Source organism: Panthera tigris, chromosome C1 (genome assembly GCF_018350195.1).
Source record: "Panthera tigris isolate Pti1 chromosome C1, P.tigris_Pti1_mat1.1, whole genome shotgun sequence".
In the NCBI taxonomy this organism is placed as follows: Eukaryota; Metazoa; Chordata; class Mammalia; order Carnivora; family Felidae; genus Panthera; species Panthera tigris.
In genome coordinates this window covers 105049329-105075946 of record NC_056667.1, presented here as the reverse complement: position 1 = coordinate 105075946, position 26618 = coordinate 105049329, and the positions used below count along the sequence as shown (strand labels likewise).

General features: G+C 51.4%; 1 protein-coding gene across 6 annotated transcripts; it reads left to right on the top strand.

Moving 5' to 3' along the window:
• Positions 1–128: 128 nt before the first annotated feature.
• PI4KB (phosphatidylinositol 4-kinase beta) lies at positions 129–26595 on the top strand. Of its 6 annotated transcripts, none has more exons than XM_042994105.1 (14): positions 129–187; positions 643–1047; positions 8673–9609; positions 14132–14176; positions 16576–16803; positions 17828–18055; positions 19688–19797; positions 20347–20451; positions 20667–20790; positions 21459–21724; positions 24281–24413; positions 24667–24787; positions 25451–25513; positions 25822–26595. In XM_042994105.1, the coding sequence occupies exons 3-14, from the start codon at positions 8701–8703 to the stop codon at positions 26001–26003; spliced, it is 2514 nt and encodes an 837-aa protein (XP_042850039.1). In that variant the 5' UTR covers positions 129–187; positions 643–1047; positions 8673–8700; the 3' UTR covers positions 26004–26595. The 6 variants fall into 6 exon arrangements, with proteins under 6 accessions (XP_042850039.1, XP_042850041.1, XP_042850038.1 ...); XM_042994107.1 differs by lacking the exon at positions 129–187 and adding an exon at positions 205–372; XM_042994104.1 differs by lacking the exon at positions 129–187 and having other exon boundaries at positions 501–1047.
• Positions 26596–26618: the final 23 nt, after the last annotated feature.

Genomic DNA, 26618 nt, shown 5'->3' with positions numbered 1-26618 from the left:
TGGAAGGCAAAGGGACCCAGGCAGGTGGTGACCCAGGCAGGTGGTGACCTCGGAGGCAGAATCGCGGCCTCGAGTCGCGCCGGTAACGGCGAAAAGATTGACGCGGTTGGACCGCGCCATTTCCGAAGCGACAAGGGGCGTAGTCTTGGAAGCTTCCTTAAAGATGAATTGGAAAAGGGTGTTGAGGGTGACTATCTTCCCCTCCCGCCCTTTCTCTTTCTCCTCTCCCGGCTGGGTCCCCTGCGTGTATCCCACGGTCTGATTTACTAAGAGTCATGTGGAACGGGGGAGGGGGAAAAGCCACTGAGAGCAATTACGGTAACTCGGTGGCTAACGCAAAAGGACTTATTTACATATAATTTGCATGCTCAGGTACTTATGGAAATACCCGGTATGTCTGTACTTCCTTTCTAACAGGGCGTCCGCACCCGCCTGCTGGCCTGCTCTTCTCTCCTCTAGGCCGGGAGTCCCGTCCCTTATCCAGTAACTTTTACGACCTTTTCGGTTACCCAGCCTGGCATACGCTACCTCCTAGCCTTCGGAAGATTGACCCCTCCTCCCACCCGTAGGCTCCTCCCTTCGTCTTCTCCCTCTCCTGCTTTCAAAGGCCTCTTCCCCGCCCCCTTTTCTATTTCTGAACAGGCATGTTGCAGGCAGCTCAGCCGACTCCTTAGATTGCTATGGGATTGGTAGGGTCCTGAGCGTCGAAGAAGCAGGAAGGCACATCCCAAGAAGAGCTGCTGGGACTCACGAGAAGACTCGAGCCCTGCTGGGATTTTATTTATTATCTGTTTGTTATTTTTGGTCTTGCTTTTGTGGAGGGAGGGAGGGAGGCTGTGCGGCTCGGTCGAACTTGAGGCAGCGCGAAGGCCCCCTCAGGCGGCGCCGAGGGCAGCCCCGAAGCCGGGGCCTGGCTCAGCCGCCGCCGCCGCTGTCAGGGAAGCGCAGGCGGCCAATGGAACCCGGGAGCGGCTGCTGCTGCTGAGGCGGCGGTGTCGGCAGCCCGACCCCGACCGCCCGCACCCCCTCCGCGGGGTTCTCCCGGAGGTAAGCGACTCCTACCCCGTGAGTCCCCCTGGCCCTTGTGAGTGGGGGTGGGGGGCCCTCTCCCACCCTGTCCCGCACAGCCTCTCCCCGCCCCCACACCTGGGTTCAACTACAAAACTGACGTCCTGGTGGCAGCTGCACCCCGAGTGTCTTCTCCACTCTTTTCCCTCAAGCCTAGGGTCCTCCTATGCTTTTTTGGCTTCCTCTTCTGTTTAGCTCCTCCCTCTGCCCCGGGGACCCACCCCCCACCCCCGTTCCTGTTGCCTCTGTCCCGAGTTATTTTCTATTAAGTCATGAACCCTTTCCACATCAGGACACCTCTTGTAATGCCCACCCTTGTTTGCCCTTCCTCGTCATCTGTGTTCCCGCCCCAAACCTTTCCCACAGCCTCCGCCTTCATCCCCTTTCCTATTTTGCCCCTCTTCTCCGATGTCTTCGTGCAGCCCCAGCACTGGGTTCCACTTCCCCGTGGCCCTCTTCCTCTGTTTCTGATTCCATTACCTCACTGCCACCCACCCAGCTCCTGGCTTCCAAGAATTGTCTCTTCCTCTCTCCTTAAGGAATCTCAGGCCCTCATCGGCATTCCCAAAGTACCATTTGCATTGTACTTTGACCTTAATTCTTACCCTTCTTCTCTAGAGTGCTTTATGAGCCCTGTAACTTTCTTTAGCTTCCCTTTCATCCCTTCTCAAACCCCCCAACCTCTGGAGGTTTGTTCCTATAGAAGAGAAAAGATCTGACAGTGCCCCTTCCCATTCGGGATTTCCAACTTTGACACCTTCTCCCTCGAATTTCAAGGATTTTGCTGATCCTTGTGACACTTGATTTTGTTTTCCATGTGGTCTTCATGTGCTCTCTGTCACATTCTTCATCTTTACATACCACTTATTTCAGGATCAGCTAAACCTTGAACTGAGATAAAATGTGTTGGGAGGAGGGGGAGCCTCAGCTGTCTCACTCAGGCTTTTCTGGACAGAAGGGTGTTTCTGAAGGATGGAGCAAGTTTTGAAGAAGTCCCTATCAGATTACACTTTGTTGACTACTCAGGATCAGCCACTAGGAGGGATGAACAGGCCCGCATGGAGACTGAATGAGGTTGTGAGAAATTTTGTTTTGGATTACTTAATTTTAGGCTTGTCTTTAAGGCATCACAGAGTAGAGTGTCTTCCCACCCCTGTCCAGATCCAGGAGTCAGTTTACTGTCTGTGGCTTACTGGAATAGTTTTGGTTGATTCCATAAGAGCTTAGGCCTGGGGTGGGGTTGGGGGGTAACTGGGAAAAGGAACATGAGACATTAGAAAAAGGTTGTACATTCGGAATCAGGATTCCTGGGTTCAGCATATGACTTCCTCACTTGACCTCTAGAGTGACCTTTTGGGGAGAATGGCCCACTCTGTGGGCATTGGTGTGTAATAGGCTATTTGTAGGATGTGGGTTAGGGGAAAATTAGACTTGGTTTATTTGTTTACAGAACATTATGGGTTTCTCAGACAAAAGGCACTTATTAGTAGTGGCTTAGCTGACCTGAGACTTTTCCTTCATTGTGGTCTCTCTGTTGGGTCTTTCTAGTTGCCAGCTGTGGTGATAAGTCCGTTTGAAAGACAAGCTCCAGGCCTGCCTCCTCTGTTTGCCTTGCTTTTTTGCCCCACTGCATGAAATTACTGACCACCTCTGCTGTTCTTCCTGGACTTGGTCCGTAATCCAGATTTTATGGGTGGAAAGTATGTTTGTGGGAAAGCCCTTGAAGGGAGATGGCTGGAGAAGAACTTGGAAACGTGCTCCCTGTGTCCATGTCTCCCGGCCTATGACAGTGAAGAGGGCTGGTGAAGTTCCATTCATCTTCCGACTCTAGGCTGTCTGAAAGTAATCATGCTTCCTCTTCCTCCTTCTTCCTGGTCTCCCTCCTTGCTCCTGAGCCAGAGCACAGCCTCCTCATCTTCCCTTTTAGGAGGACTTTCACTCTTTTCAAATACCCCCAAAGAGAAATCCTGTTTCCTCTAGCTTCCCTGCTTCATTCTCAGAGCTGGGTCCATGCCGCATGAGAACATGTTTGCCAAACGCCATCCAAAGCAGCAGATTGAAATTCTTTGATTTGGGGAAGAAGTTTGGGTGGAACCTTTCAGCAATTAGCAGGAGACAAGACAGGGCCTAGTCCAAGCACATTTGGGGCTTGCAACAGGGAGTAACAGTTCATAGAGAGGTGAGTGCACAGGTTACTTTCTTTGCCATCTGTCTCTTTCAGCAGGGGCTCCCAGAGCTGGCTTGGGCTGTCTGGCTGGAATCTGCCTACACCAGCTCCCATGGCCCTGCACAGAGACTTCTCAGCCTGATTCAATATTGACTTAACTACCCTGCGACCACTGCCCTCCCTACCCTCCTGCTGGTAGCTTGAGAATGCCCTCTTCCCTGGTAACAACTCCCCACTGGGGCCTTGGGGAAGCACTTACCTGGTTCCTGCTAGGGCCTGAGCCTGCTTGACTGTTCAGCCCTGGGTTTCTACAGGGGAAAAATAGTACTCAGTCTCTACCTTATCCATTGAGGTCAAGGGGAAAGGATGAGCAGAGACCTTCTTAAAGGAAGGTTTGAGTTAGACTTTAAGATATAAGAAGAAACTTCTCAACAGCACAACAGGCAGCCTAGGGTGATGTGGAGTCTCTTTGGAAGAGCAACCTGTTTTTAAAAATTACTATCAAAGGTGGGGCGCCTGGGGGCGCCTGGGTGGCGCAGTCGTTTAAGCGTCCCGACTTCAGCCAGGTCACGATCTCGCGGTCCATGAGTTCGAGCCCCGCGTCAGGCTCTGGGCTGATGGCTCGGAGCCTGGAGCCTGTTTCCGATTCTGTGTCTCCCTCTCTCTCTGCCCCTCCCCCATTCATGCTCTGTCTCTCTCTGACCCAAAAATAAATAAAAAACGTTGAAAAAAAAAATTAAAAAAAAAAAAAAAAGGGCGGGGCACCTGGCTGGCTCAGCTGGTGGAACACACAACTCTTGATCTCGTGCTTGTAAGTTCAAGCCCCGCGTTGGGTATAGAGATTACTTAAAAATATAAAATCTTAGGGGCACCTGAGTGGCTCAGTTGGTTAAGCGTCTGACTCTTAATTTTGGCTCAGCTCATGATCTCATGGTTTGTGGGATCAAGCCCTGCACTAACAGTGTGGAGCCTGCTTGGGATTCTTTCTCTCTACCCCTCCCCCCACACTCACGAGCTCCCTCTCTAAATAAATAAACATTTAAATAAATATGTAAATAAATAAATGTTTGAAAAATTATTATCAAAGGCAAACATATACTGGGTGACAAATCCAGTGGCACTTTTATGATGAGATCAACATTTCCTTTCCATTCATCCCTACTCCTATTCCTTTAATGTCTTCATTATCACAATTTGTTTCTGAAGGTTAGCACTGTAGCATTGGATAAAATGCTTGTGCCTCTATTTCTTGATTTATTAATCGTAACAAAAGAGGATTGAACTTTAGAGGATTTACACTTCTCGTTTATATAATTGTCACTTTTATTTATTGGAAGCCTGTGTAACTATAAATAACATATGTGACCCTCCCTTTCTTTTCCATGAACTTGTAAGGGTCTCTATTTTTTTAATGTTTTATTTATTTTTGAGAGAGAGACAGTACGGGCAGGGGAGGGACAGAGGTGGGGGGGACACAATACGAAGCAGGCTTCAGGCTCTGAGCTGTTACCACAGAGCCCGACGCGGGGTTCAAGCCCATGAACCGCAAGATCATGACCTGAGCTGAAGTTGGACGCTTAACCGACTGAGCCCCCCAGGCGCCCCTGTAACAGTCCCTTTCAGCTACTCACCTTGTAGGATTAAGATAGTGGCTTCACTACCTTTTTTTCTACCTCACATGATCCATCTCAAAGGGAGGGAAATTGAGCTTGCCAACCTGCTTGGAAATTCAGATGTTCTCTTAAGACTATTCTATGAAAATACAGGAACGTGTAAAAACATGAGGTTTGGTTTGAACCAATCCATATTTATCTATTCCCCCAAGAAGGGAATGGTGGTTAACTGGGTGAGAGGATTGATTTGGGGCTTTTTACCTCCTATCCTAGCAGAGGCCAATCCAGGAAGGCCTTTAATGGAGACCAGTAGAGGGGTGGAAGGTTGTTGCTTGGAATCTTTTGAGAAGTGGGAAACCAGGTTAAACATCCCCTCCCCCTAGAGGTTTTGCAGACATTTACTTAAATCCTAGGTCACATAGAACACATGCATGTATAGCCTCTCTGTCTGCCCCTGCTGCGCTTTGCCCTGAACAGCCGCCTGATGCTCAGACGAGGATTCCCTACATTGCCCAGACAGTAAGCTCTGGAGCCCAGTCAGTTTTTAATACCCCCCACTCCCATCGCAGTGCCTAGAAGCCAGCTGCTAGACTGCGGCAGGGGAGGCATTTTCAGTCCCCTTTATCTAATTGGAAGGACAGTTTAGACTCCCAGTGTGAAATGTGGGGCTCAGTTGTTTGAACATCTTTGAGAGCATAAGAGCCATTTGATACTAAAGATTTGGATTTTCTTCTCTTTTTGCTTATTCTCTCTCTCTCTCTTCTGAGAGAGAGAGCATGCAAGTGAGAGGGGAAGAGGGAGAGAGAATCTTAAGAGGCTCCATTCTCAGCATGGAGTCTGAGTCAGCGCTCGATCCCATGACCCTGAGATCATGACCTGAGCTGAAATCAAGTCAGATGCTCAACAGACTGAATCACCCAGGCACCCCTCTTTTTTCTAATTCTCTTACAAGGGGAAGGGTGATGAATACAGGACCTGTTTCTTCGTTTCTTCTTTAGCTTTCTAGTCCTTTCCCTTTCTTTAGAATGGTTACTTACCAAAGCTATATTGTCTTTGCTTTTGAAAAGGAATGAATTGATGTTGAAGACCATATCAAGATTTAGGTTTTAGAAAATCCTTTTCCTGTTTCTTATTGTCTAAATTGGCAACTCAACACCTCCTTCCCCCCATGACTTGCTTCAGATGCAAGCAATCCCTGAGGCTCAAAGAGGCCAGGGAGGTCCACCTCCAGTTTGGTAGTTTCTAGTGGCAGAGCCTCCTACATAGGAGAAGAATCCAGTTTTCCTGCACCTCATGACACTGTCTGGTTCCCTAGGGAATAAAGACTGCTAGATGGGGGATCTGTTCAGTGAGGAGTCCCCTGAGTACTGTGATGTGGGATTCCTGGCTGAGCCCTGGGATTACAAAAAAATAATGGCAGGCTTACCTCCCTTGCTGGTGCTAGTAACAATCCCAATTGTGATCAATGTGGGCAGGCATCTGCTGCAGATCCTGGTGAGGTCTGTGGTGCTAAATGTGGGAGATTGTCTGAACTTCACATCTCTCAGAAGTTTTGAAAAGTGGATTTTAGGAGCTTTTGGTGACTTGGAAGTCTCTGGAATAGAGGGAAGGGGAAAGATGTACCACTCATAGACAGATTGAGGAAACAAAGTTAGTTGCATAAAACAGTTGAAGCTGTCATGTGAGTTTTTCAGCAGACCTAAAAGGTAGTGGTCTCAGTTGAGTTAGAATGGCCCTCTGCTGCAGAGAGCCCTGCAAAGGTGTGGCAAGGGGAGATGAAACTTCCTTATTACCCCTGTGTCACCTAAAGCTGCGAGTAGGGACAGATCCACCTAGACAGCCATGCTGGTTCCGCTGCTCAGAGGATGCTGCCCAATTTTAGGAGAGATAATGAACAAGTTGCCAAATTTTTACTGATTCCGAGCTCAAGCTGCATCGGAGAAATTAAATTCAGGGATGGGAACTTCTTGTTTGACAGAGTTGGGAGAAAGATAAACTGAAGAAGCCTTTTTTGGTGATCTCTGAGAACAGAAGAGTTCCTCATCTGTCTTCCAGCAAGACTTCAGTGGGGACTGCTGGGAGGCAGGGAGCTGGACTATAATAGTATTGGCAGAGCAGAATAGCTTTGACTTTTAACGTTTTAGAGGTTCAAGAAGAGGCCCTGGGAGGGTGGCAGTGGAAAATGGGGCTTCTCAGTGTGATCAGAGAATTTGTATCTTGAGCCTTTTTTCACCTACCCAAAGTCCTATGTCCCCAGATTCACAAGCATCCAAGGTGATGTCACTAATAGTTGGAAATTACCTGCATTCCAGCTCTACAGTAGATTCTGCCTTCCTCTTGCTCATGCTCTTGAGTTTATCTTAGATTCATTCTGTGTTTTCATGAAGAGGCCTCTGAGCCCATTGCTTACTACAGTCAGATTCTGGAGCTGGGTTGAGCTGACGTTAACCATGTGCCTCTCCCAGTCCCCGTTTTGAAATTTCCTTCAGTTCTACACTAACTCTTCTGATGTGGATTCGGTGAGGCTCTGAAGAACCAACCGTTCTAGGAGAGCAGTGGCTTTTGTCACTCCAGAGAGAGCTTCTTGGTGATGTGATTCCTGTTCCTCCCTGTAGTTTGCATGTTATAGACCCATGAGCTCTGGCCCAAGTTCTTTTTTTTCTCTCAGCCCTTCCAGTTCTTGAAGTGTGTGTGTGATAATGGGGAAAGTAGTGTCGGGGTAGGAGAGAGCTGTCATAAATGTTTTGGAGGATTCTCAGACGAGTGTAACTCAAGTTCACTTTCCTTACAAACAGTATATGCGTGCGCACACACACACTTGCATGCGTGTACACTGTTTACTAGCCTGTTAGGTGATTGGGAGTCACCTAATATTTATTGACTGCTAATGTGTGCCAGGGACTGTGCTAGATCCTTCTACACACATGAAGTTATTCCACACAGTAACAATGAGAAATAGATGTTTTTCCCATTTTCCAGTTGAGGAAACTGAAACTCAGAAAATAGATGGTTTGCATAAGATTACACATTTCATAATGGCAGAGCCAGGATCTTGAATCCCATCCCAGCCTATTTGACTCCAAGTTCAGGAGTCTTTCCACTTTACTTCAGCTACCACAGCACTAGAGAAAGAGAGAATGGTGTCATGAAGTCAGACAAGCAGAGAAATGACACACTTCTGCAGAGTTGCTGATGGTTGTTTTAGAGCTGTTTTCTTCTAAGTGAAGCCTGGATGTTATTTGCTGGCCCTATTCCTTGGGAACTTTGAGTCTAAAGAGAAGGTAAAGTATCTGTGATTAGAAAAATATATGAAGACTTTGATACTAAATAAAGGTGAGATGCTTAGGACCTGTGTATAGAGTGTTATATGAGTAAGGAAATAACAGATTAAAGAAGAAAAGAAAAAGGTTATGGGCAGGCATGTCAGGGAAGACCCAGGAAGAGCACAAAGATAGGAAAACATTTGAAGAGTTAGAGACAAGGGAGTAAGACGAGAATTGCTTCCCAGTCTATCTGCAGAATGTATACACCTATACAAACATAACATGTAAAGCAACATTTTGCAAATACAAGGTAGGAACAGAGGCTAAGCCGAGTAGCTAAGTGCAGAAGGAAGGAAGAGTAATGTGACCAGCCATAGAGGTAGGCAGGGGAGGCTCCATGGGAGATGGCTTGTCGTCTGATTTTGAAGAAGTCCAGGAAGACAAAAAGAGGAGGGGCCTGGGAAGGTTTCATGGTGGGCAAAGGAAGACCCGAGGATGCCACCACTAACTGGTGTGTATGTGTCTCCCTTTCTGTTCCTTTCTCTCTCCTTCCTCCTCCAGCTTGGAAGCTCGAAGTCTGGCTGTGGCCATGGGAGACATGGTGGTGGAACCTGCCCCTCTGAAGCCAATTTCTGAGCCCACTCCTGGCCCACCAGGGAATAACGGGGGCTCCTTGCTAGGCGTCATCACGGAGGGGGTTGGGGAACTATCGGTGATTGACCGCGAGGTGGCTCAGAAGGCCTGCCAGGAGGTGCTGGAGCAAGTCAAGCTTTTGCGTGGAGGCGTGGCCGTCTCTAGCACAGGCACCCCGCTGGAGCTGGTCAATGGAGATATTTTGGACAGTGCAATCCGTTGCCTGGATGATCCACCTTCCCAGATAAGGGAGGAAGAAGATGAAATGGGGGCCACTGTGGCCTCAGGCACAGCCAAGGGAGCAAGGAAGCGGCGGCAGAACAACTCAGCCAGACAGTCCTGGCTCCTGAGGCTGTTTGAGTCCAAACTGTTCGACATCTCCATGGCCATTTCCTACCTGTACAACTCCAAGGAGCCTGGAGTACAAGCCTACATTGGCAACCGGCTCTTCTGCTTTCGCAATGAGGATGTGGATTTCTATCTGCCCCAGTTGCTTAACATGTACATCCACATGGATGAGGATGTGGGTGATGCCATCAAGCCCTACATCGTCCACCGTTGCCGCCAAAGCATTAACTTTTCCCTCCAGTGCGCCCTGCTCCTCGGGGCCTACTCTTCAGACATGCACATTTCCACTCAGCGACACTCCCGTGGGACCAAGCTCCGGAAGCTGATCCTCTCAGATGAGCTGAAGCCAGCTCACCGGAAGAGGGAGCTGCCCTCTCTGAGCCCAGCACCTGACATGGGGCTGTCTCCCTCTAAAAGGACTCACCAGCGCTCTAAATCCGATGCCACCGCCAGCATAAGCCTCAGCAGCAACCTGAAACGAACAGCCAGCAACCCCAAAGTGGAGAATGAGGATGAGGTAAAATGCCTGGAAGGGGCAGTGGGGCAAGGTGGCATGGAGACATATAGTTCCTCTGTCCTTTTCTCTCCTTCCCTCTGTTTCATTTCACTGATAAAAGCATGGGATGTCAGAGTGGAAAAAGACCTTAGGATTCATGTATTCCAACTGCCTCATTTTACAAAGGAAGAACTTAGAGACCCAGAGAGATAAAGTGACCTCCCTCGGGTCATATAGCTAACAGCAAGACTGACACTCCTGACTCTGCCCGGGTGTTTTTACTCAACTTCCCTGCCTTTCCATTAACTGTTTACTGAGAACTGTGGCAGAGACCCCTCCCACCCTGACTTGAGACCTGGGGTATCTACCAGAGCCTCTCAGAGCAGCAGCCATGGGGGAGGAAAAGGGATGGTGTGTGTGCTGGAGGGAAGGCCTGTTAAATACAGCCTTAGCTTCATTCTCCTGGTCCCTCCTCCTCATAATCCCTCTGCCCCACTCCCATTGATCCTGCTCTTTGTCGACTTAAGAGTAAGGTTTATTCCCTGTCACTGAGGCATCTGCAGAATGCCCTTGTGCCTGCCTTTCCTCCAGAGAAGGGATGTCTTGCTGGGATCTTTCACTTTGCATTTGGGAGAAGCACAAAGGGGAAAGGGAAGCAGTCTTGGTGTGGAGTAAATCTTGGGCGTGCCCAGAGGCTTGTCAGAGACTTGAAGGCTGGAAAGAGGAGAAGGCTGCATGAGCAGCTGGGGGTGTCCAGTTTAGGACCCAGAGCAGGGAGGAGATAAGCACATCAGTAGGTTATGCCCAACTGCCATCCCATGTCTGGACAGATAGCTTGGGAAGTTGCCAGGGGACAACCAAGTGTCAGTGACTTGGTGTCCCAGCCAGACAATGGTGCCCCAGTACCCCCTTCTGACTCACCACCATCCCGGCTCTCATCCTGGCTGCCAGCCCAGCCTACGAAAGAAGGGAGAAAAGAACAAGGAATTTGCACTTGTTGGAAAATGCATATAGCCATGGTGCTGGCATGTGCCCCTGTAGGGCACATAACCCACCCACGGTTTTGATACAATGAGACTTCTTTCAGCTTCTTTGAATCAGAGTGACTAAGGAAGGGAGAAAGCAGGAGGGACAGAGACTACAGAGCCTGCTTTCTGGGATTTTGGGATTTTGTTATGATAGTTTAATAATCGTGAAGCTAACAGAGCTAACATTTATTGAGCATCTATTATGTGCCAAGCATCATGCCAGGTACTTTACGTTTCATCCTCACAAAGTCCTAAGAGATGGGGATTATTTTACCATTGGGGAGACAGGTTTAGAGAGGCGAGGTGATTTGCCCAGGGCTGCTCAGCCCGGCCTCAATTCACAGCTGATACTCCTCCATCATTCAGCCAGGCCATCTTGCTTACTTCTCAGCATCTGTTTTCCTAGGCCCTCAGCTGTCAGAGTCCACCTGGGGAAGAATGGCATAGGCCTTAGCCATCTAGGTTTCCACAGTTCCGTGCACAGGCAGAAGAGGTCAACTGTTCTCAGAACCAAAATGGACCATTTCCTTTTCTGGTTGAGCTTGGCAGGGAAGTTCAGAATCATGAAGGGAGGTTGTTACAGAACAAGAAGAATCATTTAGATCTGGTGGGACTACGGTCATGAAGGGTTTGGGAGCTCCTCCTCTTGGGCTCAGGCCCATAGCAGTGTGTGTGTGAGCAGCTGGAAGTGAGCCCCTTGGTGCCTCCTGTCAGGCGTGGCTTTTTTCTGTGTGCATTTGATGGTTCTCATCTTAGGATCAGAAAAGCTGAGGCCTCAGGGCTACTCTGTGCTGGTCCTTGATCCCTCTTCCTTGGTTCTAACTCCTTCCCAAGTGCAATCATGAATGACTCTGAGACCTAGGTATTCTGTTAAATCCTCTGGGATGGCTTCTCTGGCTGCCATTCTTTCCAACCTGGCACCTTATCTTGGGTCACTAGATCCAGGAAAGGAAGGAGATACCCCATCCCTAGGCATTCCTGGGTTATCTGATGCTGGCAGAATGAGATACCTGAACCCACTGTGCGTTCTTAGGAAACATGAGAGCAGGAGTGAGAGAATAAACATGAATGTCTCTACAGGTCCAAGCACTGGCGTCTGGCACAGAGGTCTCTCCAAACCCCTTTGTCAATTTGAGGATACATCTGTCAAGGTCCAATACCAAGGGAATGGGTTTGCCTCCTCCTCCTCCTCCCCTGTTATGCAACATTCATTCACTCAACAAATGAGGTCGTACAGTGTGCAGAGTGTCCAGTGCCAGAGGCAGTGGGGGCTGGAGGATAAAGTACGGCCTGTCCCTCCAGGAACTTGGAATGTTGAGACCCCATTATCCGAGAGACCATTTAGTGTGGGACTCCTGATTTTGTTTCCTGAAACTTCACTGAATTCATTGGTTCTAACAGTTTTTTGGTGGAGGTCGTGACTCTCTTGAAAAACTGTCTCCTGCGTATAAGGAGGAAGTCACCAGCTTACTAAACAAAGCACGAAATTAGCTAAAGAGAAGCTCTGGAGAGTAAAGTGAGGCTGCAGAAGAGGCGGCCCTGGGGCTGCTGGTCTAGCTGTCCCCCTGCCCGGAGTCTCCCTGCACAGTCGTCCCCTCCCCAGATGTCACACAGGGTTCTGTTTTCCTCTAATGATGGATCTTTTCCACTCTGGACCACAGCAGCCAAGGGCTCTAGCGCGGATTTCTCCCACCCCTCACCATTTCAGCCCCTAGGACCCACCGCTTCAAAGCAGTTTTTGTCAGCCTAACCAGAGGACTCTGCTCAGGTGGTTTTCCTTCCCGTTTGTAACCAAAATGCTGGACATTCTGACCTAGAGTAGGGGCCCAGGGAGCAGAGATGATTTAGGTACCACCCCCACTCCACACCCCGTCCCCACACAATGACAATCCTAGTAGATGAGCTTTGTCTTTTCAGGACTGCAACCTTTGTACAGAGAAATCTGCCACGTGTCACACTGGAAACCCCGGTGGGCCTTCCATCCTGATGCGGTGTGATGTCAGCTTCTTGGCCTCAGCTTTTGTCCTGGAGCTGACTCAGTATGAGTGACTCAAGCCTACAGAGTAGGACAGATATACCTCCCTTCCCCCAGGGCTGTTAATGAGTCAGACAGGGCCCGTCTGTGGAAGACTCAGCTGGAGCGTTGCTCACGGAGCCAATATCCTGCCTGCTGTTTCTTCCCCAGCCAGCTCATAGGTAGAAATTGAGCCACTAAGTCAGAACAGACTCTGGCATCCTCCTCACTGCCTCAGCTCTCCCTCCCACCTCTGCCTACCTACCCAAAGCAGAGGAGTTGTTGCCTTGGCAGAGTGTTTGGCTTGCCTTCTCCCTCAAAGTGCCCTTCTCCCCAGATCCTTCAAGGAATGATCTGCCTGTAGGACCTCCAGCTAGAAGAGAATGTAAACCATGGAATGGAATTAAGTAGATGCTTGACATCCTGATTGCAAAGTAGAAGCTCAGTGACCACTGCCCTCCTGCCCCGGGACCTCCCAGGGCTTTGTCTCCTAAGGCCAGGCCCCTGCCCTCCTGCAGGTTGGTGCACAGGTATTGCCCCTTTGTCCCTGCCCTGGGAGACCTTGGCAGACAGAACTCAGGATGGGTCTGTGCATGAGCTGCAACAGAGCCGCTGGAGGAGAGTTTGACCACTAGCCCTTTCCCCTGATTTGCTCTAGACACCAGTAAGACACAGGGTGAGATTTAGACAAATCCCCTCACCTGGGACCTGGATGGCTGCTACCCAGCTGCTCAGCTTTCTCAGGTGGATGCAGCTAGGGCCAGCTCCCCAACTTGGGTCCAAGAATTGTAATTTATTGAGTGGGGCATGAAATAACCTGATAGGAAGCCTGCGGAGGTTTGGTAGATAGAGTCATCCCCTCCTTTATGCCCAGCAGCATCTAGCCCCGAGGTGTCATGCTCCTGGCTCTGGAGTGTCCCTTGTCACCTGCTTCAGTGTTGGGACTGGTCTTCCCAGGGTGATAATGAGGCTGATTGGAGAGGAGACACCCTTGACACTGAAAATTTAGCTTTTCTCCTTCCTCCCTGCTGTTTCCAAGAAGCTGGAGGAATGCGGGCTTTCCAGTATGGGGGCTACACAGCTTGTTACATTCAGTCCCTTTGTGGTGGTTTCCACAGAGAAGACTCTGGGTGGGAGCGCATGAGTGGACGAAGAGAAAGCAGGCAGCTTGCCAGGGCAGTTACCGCCCTGAGGCACCCAGATGTTAGAGGGAGAGCTGGGTTCAGGCAAGGAGAGAAGGGCAGAAAGTGAAAAGCACACCCTCTGTCTCTTCAACCCTTCTTTTACGAAGGTCTGAGCCAGCAGCCTTCCAGTGTCTCCCACAAGTGTCAAGAATTGGGGCAAGTGGTGTTTCTGGGTTGACTTTCTCCCGTTAAAGCAGCAAGGTAGAGATCACAAGAGAAGCTGTTATGATCCAGGTTGGAGCTAAATTCTTTGCCTTTGTCTCTCTCCCCTCCCTCCCTGCCCCTCCTCCTCCCTTTGCCCTCTGGCCCTTTCCCAGGAGCTCTCCTCCAGCACCGAGAGTATTGATAATTCATTCAGTTCCGTAAGTGGGGCCAGGCTGGGACTGGGTGGCAGGCTCCCCCTGTGGCCGCATTTCCTCTCCGTCCCCAGGTCTTCTGAGTCCCCAGGCCAAGGCTGGAGTTAAAAGGTGCCTTTTTTTCCTGGGAGAACCGCCCCTCCCACCCGGCCTCCCCAGCCTGGAGGAATCCCCCGTCCTTTGCCTCTAGTACCCTGAGTCCAGGTGGGGCCTTCTCCCAGATGCACCTGGGATGCAGCGTGACTCAGCCCCTGTTCCTGGGTCTCTAGAGAAAACAGCTGGGAGAGAGGTAGAATTTACCCCTGGATTCACGCCAAGAACTGTTTGGCAGAAACCCCCAGGATCCTGTTTCCCCCACCCAGAACCCTTTCCCTATGGCTTCTGCCATCAGACCATCAAATATTTATTCAGCCCTTCTAAATGCTAGCCCCTGTGCTGGGGGAGCAGACTCCAAAAGCAAACAGGATTTGGCCTGAAGGAAAGTTTTACCTCCCCACAGCTGGTTTTCTTTTTTAGCTTCAACCACCTTTCTTCCAGGTCTGAGTTCTTCCCTTTCCCAGCTCACTGCCAGGAGGTTCCTTAATCTGCATTCTCCTTTCTTGTTCCCTCTGGACTAACCCCGTGACCCTCTGATCCCACAGGGTCTTGGACCTTGTTGCTGGGCAGAGACGTGAGAGGAAATGCTGGACCCTCTGGGAGTTTGGATGATTTTTTTACATTTTCTTTTTGATTTATCTACCCAGTCAGTTTTCTCCGTTCTGTGCTGATTTCCTTTCAATCATGATTCCTATCTCCTCCCATGTGGCAGAGCCTCTTTCGAGGCCTGGGGTCACATCTCCAACATACTCAAGGAATGTAGGGGCCCCCAACCCAAATGCTGATTGGAGGATGGGAAGGAATTCTGCCTTTTCTAATCTAAGATGACTCTGAATTGGTTGGGGTGGAGGGTCCTTGGAACAGTGACCATTTGCCACCTGAGTGGATGGATTAGGGGATCAGGATGAATGAAGGAGTGAGTCTCCAAATTTCCTTATCCTTTCTTTTGCTTTCTCCATGAGGCCCCTGTGATATTTCCAGGGGCCACAGAAGCCCAATTCTGCAATCTTCCTGTCTTTATCTCTTTTCAACCCTGTTTCCCAGAGCAACCCTGATTGATTCTGATACCCTGTTTCATTATTGTGTGGAGCCCTAAGCCAGCCCCCCTGTGGGGCAGAGGCTGAGAGATGAGCTGTTCCTTTGAACCCTGGCCTTTTGCACATGCGGAGATGGGCCTGGTACTGCCCAGTTTTCAAAAGAAGCTCTTCTTTGCAGTGTAAGGGAGTGAGGGTAGAAATTCTCAATTCTCAGGAAACTAAACAGGACCCACAGAGAGGGAGAAAAAGGCCTGGTGAGTGAAATACTGTTTCTACCAGAAGAGGAGATACTGTTCTTACATAGCTGAGGGGAGCTGGGATGGAGCTGCTGGTTGGCTACCTTGATAAAGTGCCCTTATGATAGAAGGACTTGGACTGGGAAAAGAGCCCTTCTTTGTGTCCATCTTTCCTCCTACTCCCACCTCCCTCCCCAGACAGACTTTGCCCTTTCTGAGAATGACGAAGTACCCAGCCTGCGGAGCCAGGCCACAGCAGGGAGCTAATAAGGGGACGCTAGTCCCTGAGAAGGGGGAAGAGGACCTAAGGAAGAACCACTGAAAGAGACAGGCCTTCAGGGCCCTTGGCAAGGGCTGAAAGGAGCTATTGCTTTCTCCACCCACCTCCCCGCACCTCCCTCCCTCCATCTCCTTTTTCTGTCCCCATAGATTGTTCCTTCATTAATGCAAAGTCTACTCCCATCCCCTCCTCATCCCCTGCATGTGCAATGACCCCTTGTAAGAGACCGTGGGGTGGACCAGGGGGATGCCATGGAAGGTAACAGAAGTCATTTGAATGGCGTAAGTCCTCCTTCTTTGCAAGGGGACATAGTGACTCAGAGCTCCCCTCCCCAGCCATGTGGGCTCTGGCAGAGCCCTGCAGCAGAGACTCAGCCCAAGAACCTTGAGCCGAGTGAAGCATGTCAGATGTAATCAGCTCTTCTCTCCGTCCGCTCCACCCATCTTGAAGCCTTGGGACAGTTCCTAAGGAGCTCAGGGCCAAGAGAAGAGGGGTGCCTCCCAGTGACCCACATTCATGCCCCCCTCCCACCCAAGAATCAGCCTGTGGAGGACTGGGCTGGCTTTTCTACATACTCCCAGCTCAGGTTGTCTGGGGTGGAGTGGTGGGATCTGCTACCAGTGCTGAAAGGTAGCTCCTTCCCTAGGGTTCAGACATTCGGATCCCTGGCCTGCACGGCCAGGAGTGACTGAGTGGGTGGCCCACTTTTTTCTATGGTCTCTTCACTGTCTTTTACTTCACCCCACCCCCCTGTAGCCCGTCAGACTGGCTCCTGAGCGAGAATTTATCAAGTCCCTGATGGCAATTGGCAAGCGGCTGGCCACGCTCCCCACCAAAGAGCAGAAAACACAGCGGCTGATCTCAGAGCTCTCCCTGCTCAACCATAAGCTCCCTGCCCGAGTCTGGCTGCCCACTGCTGGCTTTGACCACCACGTGGTCCGAGTGCCCCACACCCAGGCTGTTGTCCTCAACTCCAAGGACAAGGTAGGTGGACTCTGGCCCAAACCCAGCCCTACATTTGACTCTTCTCCCATGGTTGTCCAGGTTTGTGTATATGCCCAGGTATGCTGCACCAACATCCTGGACTCCTTCACGGTTCATGTGCGCCTGTCAATCTTGACTTTACCTCAGTGCTGTTGTGATCCTGGGGCCATCTTGTCCCCCTTCTTGGGCCTTTTTTCTGGTCCCAGAGAGGCCTAATTTTTCTAGTCCTCCTCTTCCCATGGTCAGGAGAGTTGCTCTCCAACCTCCTTCCAGCCCATCTTTAACTCTTAGGCTTTCCAGGCACAGTGACAGTGGGAGTAGAGAAATCTCTTGTTTCTAAGACCTTCTCTCATCAGAGTGGGCAGGGAGGAGAGAGAAGGATGCCAGACACACGTTGGAGAGAATTAGCTGAACTTGTGTGCTGATTGGAATGAGTACTAAGGTTCGGCTTCTTCAGAAGAAGTATTGAGGATTAGAACCCTGCTTGGAACAGCACCCAGCTTTTCCCTAGTCTCTTTGTCTATCTTTAGGACAAGCCCCCAGAGGCTTCTAGGCCTCTTTGATGGTGATAATCAATAGTTTTGCCTAAGTGCATCATCTGTACATGTGGGAGCTCAGCTGAAACATTCATTCATTCATTCATTCATTCATTTATTTATTTTTAAAGATTTTATTTTGAAGTAATCTCTACACCCAACATGGAGCTCAAACCCGTAACCCTAAGATCCAAGAGTCACATGCTCTTCCAACTGAGCCAGCAGGCGCCCCTCAGCTAAAACATTAAAAAAAAAAAAAAAAAACTAAAACCTGTGCATGCTCTCACACAAATTCTTGAAATGCGTGTTTGCAGGACAAGTTCCTGCCCTGAATGTTGTGTTCACAATGTCAAGGGACTGACAGGCAAGGGTTGGAGCTAGGAGTGGGCAGCTAGAAAGACAGTGTTAGCAGAGGGGAGATTTGGGAGACGATGGTGGAGCTAAGTGGCAAATACTGGTCTCACACCCACTGCACCCAACCCTGCCAGGCTCCCTACCTGATCTATGTGGAAGTCCTCGAATGTGAAAACTTTGACACCACCAACGTCCCCGCCCGGATACCCGAGAACCGAATTCGGAGCACACGGTCCGTGGAGAACCTGCCCGAATGCGGTATCACCCATGAGCAGCGGGCAGGCAGCTTCAGCACCGTGCCCAACTATGACAACGATGACGAGGCCTGGTCGGTGGATGACATCGGCGAGCTGCAGGTGGAGGTGAGGGAGCTCCCAGGAGGTGGTACTGGGGCCCAGCGCCCGTTCTCCAGGAGCTTTCGTTATATTTGAGACAGGACCACACACCCTGAGAGGCAGGCTGAGGCAAGTGCCCATACGAATGAGCTAGGTAGTAACGGGGATGAGGGGAAAGGCTCTGGACAGAGCTAGTCTGGAATATTCAGGTGGAGCTTGTTTTCCTGCTGAAGGAATTTAGGTTAAATATAAGGATGAATTCCTAAGCCCCAGGGAGTGAGGGAAACTTAGAGTATTTATTGAACATTTGCTATATAAAGCTGTCTTATGGAAACAGAGAATGATAAGTCATACATTCATTCATTCAAGAAATATTTATGGGCCTTCTTTGTGCCAACCTTGAGTGCTGTGCAAATGGCCCCTGCCTGCAAGGAGTTATGACCTGAAAAGACAGACGACAAGACCAGTCAGCAGGTAGCTATAGTCCGGCGAGACCCCAGTTGTGCTGCAGAGGGCAGGGCGTTAACGGGAGCACCTGAGGGTAGAGGTAGGACTTACTACAGACTTGGGCCTGGGCACACCTCAGATGATTTCCTAAGGAAGTAATAGGTCAATGGGGGGCCTGAAGATGGGTAGGAATTTACTGGACAGAGCACTCCTGGCAGAGGGAGTAGCAAATGTGCAAAGGCGGAGGACAAGAGAGCTCGGCCCGGTTGAGGAACTGAAGGACATTGTGTGTGACTGTGATGTGCGGTGTGGGTGAGAAGTGGTGCAGAAGGAGGCTGGAGAGGTTGGCATGGGCCCGGTTGTAGGAAGGATCCTATCAACCATGGAAAGAAACTTGGACTCTCATGCAGAGCCAGAGCCACATTTTATGGAGGACTGTGACACAACCACATTTCATTTTGTGAAGACAGACTCTCTGTCCTTGAGCTTACAGTCCAATTAGGGAGACTGGACACAGACATCTAAGGGGAAAATTTTTGTTTAGGATATACAACAGGACAGTGTGCAGTAAGTGCCGAGTGGAGTTGAGGAGAAGGGATCCACTGCGAAGGAAGGAGAAGGGAAAGGCCTTGCTGTGGACCCTGGGGTCTGGTAGAATAATTTGTATTTGAGAGAGATGGGGAAATAAGACTGAATGGCTGAGACTGAAGAAATAGAGGCGACTAGTCGGGAGAGGCTCTGTTCTCTCCTAAGGGAGAATGAGGCCAAAGTTGTGGACAACACCTAGTAGAAGGCCTGAAGTCCAGCTTTCTGTGGCCGTTGTGGCGGGGCTGTGCAAACTTGAGCACACTTGGGGTCTTCTGAGAACTTGTTAAAAGTTCAGACTTCCAGATCCCATTCCCAGTAATTCTACTTCAGACTGATGGCAAGAAATAGAAATCTGTGTTTTAGCAGCGTTCCAGGCAATTCTGATGCAGGTAGAGTCCACGCCTAGAGAAACACTGCTGTAAGGCCTGTGTGAGTGCCTAGGCTTTTGGGGTCCAGGTGGTGAGGATGGCATGGAACCAGGGCAGTCTTTCTGGAACAGCATCCATAAGGTGGTGGGGTGATTGTGACACAGAGGCAGCAAGCAGGCAGAGTGGCTGGAGGAATAGATGACAGAAGCGAGGCCTGTGCTTGGCACTTCTGACTTATGGTCCCCTCCTCTCTCAGCTCCCTGAAGTGCACACCAACAGCTGTGACAACATCTCCCAGTTCTCTGTGGACAGCATCACCAGCCAGGAGAGCAAGGAGCCTGTGTTTATAGCAGCAGGGGACATCCGGTATGGCCAGGCTACCACCCTGCCCCTTGTTCCTCCTCCCTCTCAGGCACTGCCTGTCTCTGTCCCCTTCCTGTGTGTCAGCCTGTCTTTCCCTCTTCTCTTTCCTTACTCTATCCTTGTCCTGAGACCACAAAACTTGAGGCAGTGAAGGTGCAGGTTGAGAAATTACTGGGCTACCGCAGAAGGACATTACATTTTAAGAGGACTCCAAAGGGATGAAAGCACCAGAGGACGGAATTAGAACAGTGTTTCTCGGACCCAGTCTGAGGACTACACGTGTCAGAATCAAGGGAGAGGGGAGGAGAGCTTGCTGGAAGCACAGATGCCAGAGCCACACCTGATCTGACTCAGAGTCTTGGTGGAGGAATGGGGCCTGGTAACCTGCATTGCAACATGATTACAAACCACCAGGTTAGCAACACTCTCAGCCAGGTTTCTAGCTCTGTGTGCCCAGAGTCAAGGAAAGAGTACAGGAAATTCCGGCATTGACAGGGACATGAGGCTCTGGGGTGTCTCCTCCAAGCAAATGATATAGTTTCTTCCTGCTAGACGGCGGCTCTCGGAGCAGCTGGCTCACACCCCCACAGCCTTCAGACGAGACCCAGAAGACCCTTCTGCAGTTGCTCTCAAAGAGCCCTGGCAGGAGAAAGTAAGGTGAGTCAGGTGGGAGTGGTCTCTAGGCCCTCCCAGAGCTTGCAGGCGACCCGGGACTCACCGCACCCCCTGTCTTGTCCATCAGCCTCTCCCAAATTGTCAGGCTCCCAGGCTTCTGAGTCCTTGCCTTGTGGGGAGTTTGATCTGGACTTCGGGCAGAAGAAATGTCTGTCCTTTCCTAGCATCACCCTTTGCTTTTGCCTCTTTCTTCACAGGCGGATCAGAGAAGGCTCCCCCTATGGCCACCTCCCCAATTGGCGGCTCCTGTCAGTCATTGTCAAGTGTGGAGATGACCTTCGGCAGGAGCTCCTGGCCTTCCAGGTGTTGAAGCAATTGCAGGTAAGAGGGGGCGGGGGGGGGGGGGGGGACAAAGGTGAACAGCCAGCTGAGGTGAGCGTGCAGGTTGTCCCGCAGGGCGCTTGCTGGGGCCCATCTTTCTGCCTGGGGCTAACTTGGATGCAGACACAACTTGAGCTGGTGCTCCTTCCCCAGTGCACTTCCCCAGGAAGTACAACCATGGGAACAGCTCCACAATGACCCCTCGCGGCCTTTTCGTGGCCCATGTCTGCTGTGATCCCTGAACTTTGGGGGCTGGGTTTGTCCTTTAGTCTCCGAACTGGCCTGTGGCAGGTGGCTTGCAGTGTGCTGTCGATCCCCTGAACCTTTGAATTGGTTGCCTGCAAGCAGCTTCGCCTGTTTCATACAGTTCTTTCTGAAAATATTGTCATTTTCTAGGGAGGGCTTTTCTGCACCTAAATCCTTTCTTTGCCTTTTTGGGGCTTTCTATCTATCCGATGCTTTTCTCACATACCTCCCTGTGTATTGTCGGGCCCTGGACTTCTTTCAAACCTCCCTGGTCCTCAGTGGGATCAGTGGGTTTTTTACTCACTTGATGATCCAGAATCCAAAACCATGGGGACTGTCCAAGGTTGAGGTCAGAGGGGGATTTTAACCTCCTCCCCCAGTTTGGAAAGATGATAGTCGCATGCTTCTGTGTCTCCTCACAGTCCATTTGGGAACAGGAGCGAGTGCCCCTGTGGATCAAGCCATACAAGATCCTTGTGATTTCGGCTGACAGCGGCATGATTGAACCAGTGGTCAACGCTGTGTCCATTCACCAGGTGAAGAAGCAGTCACAGCTCTCCTTGCTCGATTACTTCCTGCAGGAGCACGGCAGTTATACCACTGAGGCATTCCTCAGTGCCCAGCGCAATTTTGTGCAAAGTTGTGCTGGCTACTGCTTGGTCTGCTACCTGCTACAAGTGAAGGACAGGTGGGTGAACTCCTCATCCTAACCTTGGCCCTTCATGTGTGTTCTCACTCTTCCCCGCTTCCCGTTGCCTAGATGTCAAAGTGGAACGAACAGCACAGTTGAAGCAGCGACGTGTTTGCGCGCGGGTTCAGCAGGGAGGCAGGCTGACAAGTACTAGGATACAGAGGCGGAGACCTGAAGGACCTAGGGGAGGAGCAAGGGATTGAGCAGGCAGTGTCTTGAAGGATGAGGAGGACGAGGCTAGAGGGCGCTGTGGGGCAGGGACCCTCCAGGAGAGGGACCAGCCCAGTGTGCTGAAAGCCGGGGCCACACTGCCTGGCAGAGGGAGCAGAAGGCACCGCAGGTAAGCCGAGGCCAGGTCGGAGGGCCTCCCTTGTGAGGCCCAGGAGCCTCAGTCTACAGGTACAGGAGTGACAGGGTCCAGTCTGTGTTCGGTGACCGTTCGGTGACCGCCCCTGTAGCGCTGAGGGTGAGGCTGGATTCATCCGGGTCTTCAGCAACAAAGCCAAGAGGTACTGAGGCCCGGCCTGAGGGTGGTGGTGGCGGTGACCGAGAGCAGGAGACAAGATGCATGTGAGGGACATGGTGGACACAGAGTTGTACCTCCCAGCCCCATACTCCCTTTCTTGTTCCAACACATGACTTCCAAAGCTTTTAAGTGTCTGTTGTTTCCCCCAGAGTGGTCATTTCTTTCAATATCACATTGAACTTTGTGAGGTCCGACTTCACATATAGGTGAACAACGTGTTGTACAGAGATAGTTACCCCTGAGAAAGTCTGTCTTAGAGAGTCTGTCTCCGGACAGTGAGTGACTCAAGGTCAGCATCCTGAATGTTCCTGTGAGTTGCACCTCTCACTGGATAGAGGGCAGCCTCCTGGAAAGACAGGATGCAGTGGCCTGAGCTCCTAGGGCTCCCGGTAACATGGCAGTGTGTGAAGATCTGACTAATGGGATGTTTAACAGAAATCTCACATCCGTTAAGTACCTGTCATGGCCTGGCATTCTCATATTAAAAGCCAACGAAAACCTTGTGAGGCAGGCCCTTCCCCCAAGGGAAATGAGGGTCCAGGAGCTTTTAGGACCTCTGCCTATTCTACCCAGCCAGCCCTACAAAGGAACCCAGCAGAGGCTCTGCATGCACAGGCCGACAGGAAATGTGATTATTTGTAAGGATTTTGGTTGCAAGCTTTAGACTATCCCTGAAGAAGTAGGATTTTGAACCCAAGGCCCAGAGAGCCTGGAGCTGAGCCCCGGATTGAGTAAGTGGGTGGCAGGCGGGCAGGTGCTAGTCAGGCCTTTGAGCTTTCCTGTAGGAAACTAGTGTGTTTGGAAGAGTAGAGATCATCCTTTAAAGAGGGTGAGGGGTCAGGCAGCTGATAAGCCTTGTAAAATAAAGAGCAGATGTCATCAATCTGTGAATGGATCAGCCACTGGAGAGAACTGGTGACAGTGAATCAGGTAGAATCAGGTGTAAGATCTCCTTAACTGCTGCGGAGAGCCCTGGACCACCTTGCAGCAGAGCGGATTCCAGCATTTGAGAGAAGCCGCCCCTCCATAGCCATGGGGCCGTGGGCATGAAAGTCCCTTCTCTTGGGGCCTCTGTTTCCTCACCTGTACAATGAAAGGTTGGACTAGGACATCTAAAACCCTTCTCGCTCCCAAGACTGCCTGTATTGCTAAATTTGTAATGCTTTCCCCAAGGAGGAAGGACTGAGGTGGGACTGGCTCCCCCTCTCTCCCCTCTTTTAGCCAGTCACACCAGACCTAGAGAAGGGGTCTTCAGACCAGGAGCTCTTAGCCTGCCAAAGCCTCTGTTAACACTGAGAAAGAGGGTTAGGCTGAATGGACCGGGCTCACATGCTTGGCATGCTAACTGTTCCTCCTTCTGCTGGCCATTTTGGGGGGATCACAGAGACCTGGGATTTCTCTCCCTCTAACTCTTCTTCCTGCAGCTAGCCTGTAAGAATTGTCTCCGGAGATTTTTTTTCTTTTAACGTTAGTGATCTTACCACGTAGTTAGAATCTCCTGCTCAGAGCCCCACGCTGTTTTACACGTACACTCCGCTCGGCCTGTGCTCTTATAGTGGGGCTCTGCTCTGCGAGGGGCTGACAGGAATTACCATGAAAATACAGGTAAAGTATGTTCTGACTGGAGGCCTCCCACTGAGCAGAGGGCTTGGCCTCTGAGACAGCTGGCTGGAGCTAGAGACCTTTCCTTGCCTCCAGGTGCTCTATTTGGGATCAGTTTGGGTGCCAGAAGCATGATTTTTGGAAAATGGGGATATTCTTAAACTGTTTTCAGTTGTTAATGCAATTTCAAAAATAATCATAATACAATTTCAGATTCCACGGCCTTTGATAGCAGTTTACTTTTCTGATTTCCCTTCCCACTGTTAGCTTTAGGTCCTAGGAGGTTGGGCCCAGAGTTCTAAGCAGCAACAAACGTGGCAGGAGGTGCCCCTGCCTGGTATCACGTGGCCAGTGTGTTGCAGCTTGAGGCTCCCGCCTCAGTCAGACTTACTACTGCCTCTTTCTCTCCTCTGCCCCCTCCTCAGACACAATGGAAACATCCTTTTGGATGCAGAAGGCCACATCATCCACATCGACTTTGGCTTCATCCTGTCCAGCTCACCCCGAAACCTGGGCTTTGAGACGTCAGCCTTTAAGCTGACCACAGAGTTTGTGGACGTGAGTCAGGAAGGAGAGGTGCCTCACTATGTCCTTTCTCTGTCTTGGGAGAGGGAGCTATGGGCTCCCCCCAAATTAGGGACAAACAACAGAAATGGCAGCAAGTCAGGGTGAGGCTGGATGTCCTGGGAGGCTTCCTGCCTGATAAGAGAGCGGGGAAGTCATGGAGTTTGCCGTGTCTGCCCCGACGGAGGGGGTCCTGGCTGGCTTACAGGACACTGAGCCCTGTGCACACACAAGTGTCCCTTCACAGGTGATGGGGGGCCTGGATGGCGACATGTTCAACTACTACAAGATGCTGATGCTGCAGGGGCTGATTGCTGCTCGAAAGCACATGGACAAAGTGGTACAGATCGTCGAGATCATGCAGCAAGGTGGGCTGGGAAGAGGCCATATGTTTGGGGACAGGGCAGTGCCCATAGTGCTTCAGGGTTCCCACTCATATTGGGGCCCTGGAGCATGGAACTTCCAAAAAGTGGATTCCACCTCAAGACTGGGGGGGGGGGGGGGTGGGGATTCCCAGAGGATTTCCAGCTCCCATGATCTAGTGCCATTCTTCCTTTGGGACATTCCTCCTGATTCCTGATAGAGCTGGAGGGGAGGTGGGGGGTGGTGCACAGGCCACAGAAACCACCCTCTAGGCACACTCAGGGAAAGAACAGCATCCCTCCCTATCTCCTGTCCCTTGTCTGCCTTAGCTTGTTTCCTTCCATGTCTCTGGCTCTTCTCTTTGCCACCCCAGGTGTTTCTGGTCACCACTTTCTCCCCTGCTGGCCCTTGACCACACACTGCCCTGTCCCTAGGCCCCTTCCCTGTCCCAACACTGCCCTCTCCTGCTGAGCTGGAAGTATTCTCTCGGCTCTCCTCTTGATCTGCTCCCACAGAGCCATCTCCTGGCTACCTCGCCCTCCTGTCCCAGATCCCTCCTCTCCCAGCTCTTCTGGGCCCTGTCTCCATCTCCCTTCTCAAGGCTGCAGTGCACACTGGGCTAAGCTGCCAGTGTCCTCCTCCTCCCCGCCCCTGCCCCCACCCCACAGGTTGTCGCCGTTGCTCAGGAGCGTCCCCGTCTGGCCCCGTGATGACGGTGGCCCAGATCATCTGTGAGTGTCAGACGTAGCATAGGCATTGGCCTGCGACCAGATAAGTGCCCAGCTCAGGGCCCGTTCCCCAGACCCTCTCCCCAGCCTTCCCTCTGGGTCCCGCCCTTGGCGAGACGGTGCCGGTCCTCTCCCCTTCTGCCCTCATGCAGCACCTGGAGGGCCTGAGGAGTGTGGGGTGCAGATGGGCTCAAGACGGAACTCCCCTTCCCAGGCAGAACTGTGTCCGTCCGCAGCCAGGGAAGGCGCTGAAGTGGGAGGGGAGGGCCTCGGCAGACAGCCCATGACCCGCGCCCTCGCCACTCCCCCAGGCTCTCAGCTGCCTTGCTTCCACGGCTCCAGCACCATCCGCAACCTGAAAGAGCGCTTCCACATGAGCATGACCGAGGAGCAGCTTCAGCTGCTGGTGGAGCAGATGGTGGACGGCAGTATGCGGTCCATCACCACCAAGCTCTACGACGGCTTCCAGTACCTCACCAATGGCATCATGTGAACCGGCCGGCAGGGGTGGGGGACCCTCCCGGGAGGAAGACCTGCCCGCCCATGGGAACAGGAAGGCAAGAAATACAGAGGATCATGTGGTAACTGTAGAGCTTGCTGGGAGTGGGAGTGCCAGCGGCGGCAGAGCCCAGACCTGCCAGGACCTCCCCTCCCGACAAACTGCAGGACTTGATGCCCTCCCCCTCTGGAGGAGAGGCGACAGATGGGAGGGACACTGGGGCCTTTCTGCTCCTCACCAGGGTCCACAAGGTTCTTCCCTTAGGCCATCCTTGCTGTGTTCTGGGCCCCAGGAAGGGGGGAGGGTGGGGACAGTAGGTTCTTGGTACTTAGGACTCCTGTGGTTGGCCTTTGGCTGTGCTGCTGCCTGCCTCTGTCCCATCCTAGCGGCTGGCTCTGACGTAGGGTCCTGCACGCGTGGTGGTTCCCAGTCTCGGGGTCAAGAGCGGGAAGGACTGGGACCCCTCCTGTGGGTGAGGGGATCAGTCTAGCCACAGGGGATTCCTTGGCCTGATCCCTCCCCCACATCCAGGGAAAGAACTCTCAACTTTTTAATTTTTGTTTGAAATAAAGTCCTTAGTTAGCCATCTGTGTCATTACTGGGTTGTGT